General features: G+C 37.6%; 1 protein-coding gene across 3 annotated transcripts in view; it reads right to left on the bottom strand.

Annotated features, from left to right (window-relative positions):
• Window positions 1–1,287: 1,287 nt before the first annotated feature.
• LOC110449496 overlaps window positions 1,288–6,743 on the bottom strand; it is a 14,788-nt gene continuing 9,332 nt past the window's right edge. For all 3 annotated transcript variants that reach the window (XM_021496393.1, XM_021496394.1, XM_021496392.1), the window contains exons 7-10: window positions 5,868–6,081; window positions 5,513–5,623; window positions 2,604–2,714; window positions 1,288–2,152 (exon numbers count right to left, since the gene is read on the bottom strand). In XM_021496393.1, the coding sequence (XP_021352068.1) occupies window positions 1,868–2,152; window positions 2,604–2,714; window positions 5,513–5,623; window positions 5,868–6,081 (721 nt within the window). In that variant the 3' untranslated portion in view covers window positions 1,288–1,867. The remainder of the gene's footprint in view (window positions 2,153–2,603; window positions 2,715–5,512; window positions 5,624–5,867; window positions 6,082–6,743) is intronic.

The raw sequence follows: 6,743 nt of genomic DNA, 5'->3' as shown, positions 1-6,743 counted from the left end.
GTGGTGTATATTTGACACACCTGTCTGTGGTGTATATTTGACACCTGTCTGTGGTGTACATTTGACCCACCTGTATGTGGTGTATATGTGACACACCTGTCTGTGGTGTACATTTGACACACCTGATTGTGGTGTATATGTAACACACCTGTCTGTGGTGTACATTTGACCCACCTGTCTTTGGTTTATATTTGACACACCTGTATGAAGTGTATATGTGACACACCTGTCTGTGGTGTATATTTGACAGACCTGATTGTGGTGTATATTTGACACACCTGTCCCTGGTGTTTTGACACACCTGTATGTAGTGTATATGTGACACACCTGTCTTTGGTGTATATTTGACACACCTGTATGAAGTGTATATGTGACACACCTGTCTGTGGTGTATATTTGACACACCTGATTGTGGTATATATTTGACACACCTGTCTGTGGTGTATAATTGACACACCTGTCTGTCGTGCATATTTGACACACCTGTGTGTGGTTTTTATTTTCACACCTGTCTGTGGTGTTTATTTTCACACCTTTCTGTTGTGTATATTGACACAGCTGTATGCAGTGTGTATTTGACACACCTATCTGTTGTGACTATTGACACACCTGTCTTTGGTGTATATAGACACACCCGCCTGTGGTGTATATTTGCCACACCTGCCTGAGGTGTATATTTGACACAACGTCTTGTGTTGTATATTTGAAACACTTGTCTGTGGTGTATATTTTACACACATGCCTGTTGTGTATATTTGACATACCTGTCTGTGGTGTATATTAAACACATCTGTCATTGGTGTCTATTTGACACACCTGCATGTGGTGTATATTTGAGACACCTGTCTGTGGTTTATATTTGACACACCTGTCTGTGGTTTATATTTGACACAGCTGTCTGTGGTGTATATTTGACATCTGTCAATCGTGTTTATTGACACACCTGTCTAATGTGTATTTTTTACAATGTTATATATCCAGGTATATTGTTTGATAATATGCAAGGTCTTTAAATTGTTGAATACGGCACCACTTATGTTGACACGTGACGTACTTTGCCAGCATGAAACACGGACGATGGCAAAATTAATCACACAGAAAGATATTTAACACCGATAACCATCAGATTTGATATAATTGTTTTATTATGTTGGCTTAAACATTTAACTCTTTCAACATATATATTACAAAAAAAACAACAAAAAAACGCGAACAAGAAGGCACTACCAATGTGTCAACAAAACCATAGTGGAACAAACTATTATCAAAAAGAGACTAAAAGATGACTGTTCTTTTTAAAGGTTTTTAATTGTTATTTTGACATTCCTATTAAAGAACTGTTATTTTGACATGCACATGAAATTTCGATCTCGCTGTTTTTATTTTCTTCTTTTATCGTACATGGCATCTCGATTTACAACACTCAATGCCCAAAAACAAAACTGATGTGCTGACAAATATAAGCGCATGCGATTTAGAGACGATATCTATAGAGACTAGAAAGACACCAAGTCATCAGGACTTTCCTGTGTTATGAAAACCCGTCCAAGCATTCCTAAAAAGACGTGAAACGGAATTATTCTTGAAAATAACACTGTTGATGACTTGTACTTTGACACTCTTTCGTTCGCATGCAGAAATGATTGATCATGTCAAGACACATACGTTATAGATGATAATGTCAAGGTCGTTATGTAAACCATAAATGTAGCGTATAAACTAGCTTTCTCGTAAAAGAAATCATGGTTAAAATGTTATCTCTTCATATTTACATTTAGAGAATCTTATTAACTACAGCGTTACGAAATCTTTCCGTATATACACTGTGAAATTAATAATATTTCTGGTGACGTCACAAGATATGGCATCACTGGGGAATAATATATCCTTTGCTGATGATAGGACCATCACTGTGTAGAAGGACCGCCGGCCACACGGTGGCGCTCACAGTCCTGCCCTTACGGCCGTAGTAGGTAAACAGATCTGTCCTGACTTTGTCGCCAGCGTCCGCCGAGGCCAGGAACATTGGCGGGTCCTGCACACTCATCAACCATACCAGTTCGACACACCGCTCAACGTATTTGTGAATCTGCTCTGGGTAATTTGACTTGGCCCATTCAAATGATGTTTTGACCTGTGTTGTTTTGAATAGCTGGAATATGAATGATTACTAATAAACACATTATGCCCTGTCATTTCTTTGGCCAGGGTTGAGAATTTCACCACAAAATGATTATAGGGGTGACTAATGTTCATACCATGTTTTTTCCGCCTTCTGATAATTAAACATTGAACATTTATCAGTAAAACCCAATGCTACATTTCATATGTTATTTATTTTACTACTTCTCTCCATATATTTTTGACTCTAGTGTCTCTTGCTACAAAGAAGGCTTGTCAATTGTACATGTCTACTATTTGGCCACGTGTCATCCTATCGCGTGAGCTATCGAGACATCGTCAACTGCAAAGAATGAAATATACATAGTATACGGATAAAAACATTTACCTTATGGCTGGTCTGATAAAACTATGGATTGTAATGGAGTGATTCACGGTAAACGTTCCGGTATCTTTGGGTACTAACAAAGGCGTAAGCTTACCTGAATGACGGCCGGCACACACTGAAGTGCACATTCTTTACGAAAATTCCGTGCATATTTCTCGCAAGTTGATTGAAGACCTTTGTTTTCTTCACATTTTTGAGCTACCCTCTGAAAAAAGCAAAATACCACAATGAGATTCATAAGGTACTTTGTTTGTTAGTTATGTTAATAAGATATATGAATGTGAGGATGGTATTTCAGAGTCACCAGTGCAGTAGCACACACTGTTGCCATTACAAGTGTGATCATGTTTGGCAACCCCAGGGTCGTTACATGCAAACAATACCATTAGTGATGAACACCCGGTTCATCAGCACATTCCTTCTGTGGTTGAAGACATGGAACTTGGCAGTGTGTAAATTGGCACCTATTAGATTTCCAGTTTATCCATTAAAATATTTATAAGCGTAAAAAGTGCCATAAAGATTGCTTCATTAAATAGGTTAATTTCGTGAACACTCAGAATTGATTTAACTTGAGCGACACGAAAACATTTAACTATGATCAAATGAAATTGGGTTCTGGTTAAACACAGTTGTGTGGATTTTACACATATCGTCTTAAACAAATTCTTACGAAACTTGACTTGTCATTTGGAAAATAATTATATTTATCACTTCATAACAAGAATTCCACGGGAGTGGAGCGCTTTTAGTAAGAAAAGTGTTTCGGCTTGAGTTATCGCGTAAACAGATATGCCAAAACGCAGAAAGTTGAAACAGGACAGAAAATCCATAGTATAAGTTGAACATTATTGCTTCTAGCATTACCGTATCAAATTTGAAAGGAATTGATTAAAAAATAACAAGAGGCCCATGGGCCTTAACGGTCACCTGATATATTTATACAGAGAGTTGATTTTGTTTTTAACATGAACAGAAATATTATTCAAAGTGACAAAAAACAATAAAACCACCTTACTCAATATCTAGCATACAGATTTCAGAATGAAAAGGATTTGAAACTAGCACCTCTGATTCTTAACAAGGAAAATGAAGAAATTTTAGCACACTGACTCCTTTGAGCCCCACCCTACAGCCCTTGGGGGTAGGGCTGGCTCAAAATTTTCAAAGTATCAAACTGTCAATTCAAGGTTATAATTCCAATCAAGTTATTAACATGTAATATTCAATATATACAAAGTATCAATTGCCATTATAAACCATAATAATTTTTGCCCCCTCCTCCTTCCCCAGGGGGTAAACGTGAGACCCTAGGTCATAAACCTAAAGACCCTTCCATCTATGAAGAGTATTTGATTCTACCATATCTCGGTATTGAGAAGAAGATTTTTGAAATTTCAGTCAATTCAACCCTTTTTGGCCCCACCCATCAGCCCCTGGGGGTCAGTCAGGGCTCATAGGTGCATACTATCAAACTGCTACCTAATACTGATAATGCTAACCCAAATTAAATTACTTCCAATGGAAATTAAACGAATGTTGGTCCAAAATGTGATTTCCCTATATAAACTATAGTAAAGTTTACCCCCTCCCCAGGGAGAAACGTGAGACCCCAGGGTCATGAAATTCACAATTTTGGTAAAGCACCTTAAGACCCTTCCATCTATGAAGAGTATTTGGTTCTACCATATCTGGGTCTTGAAAAGAAGATTTTTGAAATTTCAGTAAATTCGACCCTTTTTGGCCCCACCCATTAGCCCCTGGGGGTCAGCCAGGGCTAATATGTGCTTATTACCAAACTGCTCCCTAATACTGATAATGCTAACCCAAATTAAATTACTTCCAATGGAAATTAAACAAATGTTGGTCCAAAATGTGATTTCCCTATATAAACTATAGTAAAGTTTACCCCCTCCCCAGGGAGAAACGTGAGACCCCAGGGTCATGAAATTCACAATTTTGGTAAAGCACCTTAAGACCCTTCCATCTATGAAGAGTATTTGATTCTACCATATCTGGGTCTTGAGAAGAAGATTTTTGAAATTTTAGTCAATTTGACCCTTTTTGGCCCCGCCCCTCAGGCCCCTGGGGACTTAGGACTAAACCGGCAACTCTTCTTGTTGACCTTGGTCCATGGAATGTCCCAGCAAAATTTCATTGAAATTGGTTCAGGGGCTTTGGAGAAGAAGATTTTTGAAATTTTAGTCAATTTGACCCTTTTTGGCCCCGCCCCTCAGGCCCCTGGGGGCTTAGGACTAAACCGGCAACTCTTTTTGTTGACCTTTGTCCATGGAAGGTCCCTGCAAAATTTCATTGAAATTGGTTCAGGGGTTTTGGAGAAGAAGTCGAAAGTGTAAATTGTTTACGGACGCACGACGGACGACGGACGACGGACGACGACGGACAAAAGGCGATCGCAATAGGTCACTTGAGACTTTGTCTCAGGTGACCTAAAAATGTTCTTGCTTTTTCTACACAATCACCGTGACACAATGCCCTTATTTGGTAATAAAAGGGGCTTATCTCCACTAAAAATGCACGTAAACTTCTGAAATGCAAACTTCTCCAAGCTATATTGGTATGCAATATGTGTATTAAGTTTGAGTTCAATCAACCCAAGGGAACTCAAGTTATCGCACGGAAACCTTGTTTTGGACGACGACCACGCCGACAAAGTAATACCTAGGCTATATGTCGAGACACAAAAACTGTGTTAGAAAACTGCTTAACAAATTGTGATTGTTGTAGATCATGATTATCTTCCTCTCATTACAAGTACATGTAGTTATTTATATCAAATTTTAAACTGAAAAATAATTTTATACAATACACTCAATGGCTGTGTAAGCTCTATTTCACTATAGGCATGTAGCATTATAGACACTCGCTAAATTTTTCCGTTTCAAACATTTGAATTTATGAAAAAAAATCTTTTTTTTAAACAAGTTTTAACATTATTTTTTCTAGATTTTCAGGTAAATACCAACATCGCCGTGGACGCACCTGTTTACCCCCTGCCGATGGGACCGCCACCTCCAGTATCGGTCGTTTTAGGTTTAGTTTTAACTGTTCCAGTTGTTCACCAGCCACGTCGGCACAAAACATTTGGGCTAACTGAAATAACAAGTTATACATCATCGTCGTCATATAATCCCAGTTTTCACCAAGCCTAATCGAAACAAATCAAGTTTCTGAGTAAACATGACATTTTTTTCGTATATATCGTCATGTAATAACCAAGCTCTTTAAATACATTAGTGGTTTTAGACCAGCATTATAGTCCTTAAAATATTACTTGTTTATTTTTTCTTTTCCACTTAAATTGACTTTGAAACGTTTTAAATAATTCTGAACTTACATTAACAACTCTTAGAAGCTGGCTAATTATTTCCGGTTCGTCTTCCTCATTTTCTAATCTCAATAAAGTCTTAAAAGCTTCGAAAGCTTCTGACCATTCGTCGTCATACAACCCCCCGAACTTTTCGCCGATTTTAGTAGGACGGTTCTTGTCACTAAGATCCGCTATGTTTGGATTGCCCTGGGTCACTTGGTTACTGGCAAACCGACTCAGTCTGTGGAACAGAAGTATTGACTGTTAACTGTTGGTTGTGTAGGCAATATTAAACAAAGGAAAAGATACATATCGGAGAACAGTTGTCATGGTTTCATAGATAAATATACATGTATATACAGGTACTAGAACATCGAAGTCCAGTACATGTCTGTAATGACCTTCGGTGTTCTGGTTAATGTGTACTGTTTATGTTTGCATATGAACACAACTGTGACCCGAGTTTCCCATACAGGATATAGTGAAGTGTGAAACTCTCGTCATGTTTTATAATTACACATAATATTTAATATATATAGAGGAAATAGCAACAGTAACTCCATGCCCATATGACGGAGATTTTGACATAGAGTGACTGTTATTATTTTATCTTATTATGTTCCTTTAAGAACTGTGTGAGAGGCATTTATATATTTTGAACGATAGAAGATATTGATGCATCACAGAGATAAATTGACGTGACATCTGAAGAGAATCAATTTTCATTCAAAAAGTGATGCATTATATAATCTCTGAAAATATCCTTACGCTCCCCAATAGTGGTACGTCCTATTGACTAAAATGTTCAGAGCATGCCAGTATATTAAAATTTAAAAAAGAGGTTCAGAGAAAATGATTTCCAGTAATAATAATAACGTAATCATTTGAACACTGTTGCCAAAC

The sequence above is a fragment of the Mizuhopecten yessoensis genome, unplaced genomic scaffold (assembly GCF_002113885.1).
Source record: "Mizuhopecten yessoensis strain PY_sf001 unplaced genomic scaffold, ASM211388v2 scaffold4627, whole genome shotgun sequence".
NCBI lineage: Eukaryota > Metazoa > Mollusca > Bivalvia > Pectinida > Pectinidae > Mizuhopecten > Mizuhopecten yessoensis.
The sequence above is the reverse complement of the archived record's forward strand: the minus strand, read 5'-3'. Positions and strand labels throughout refer to the sequence as shown.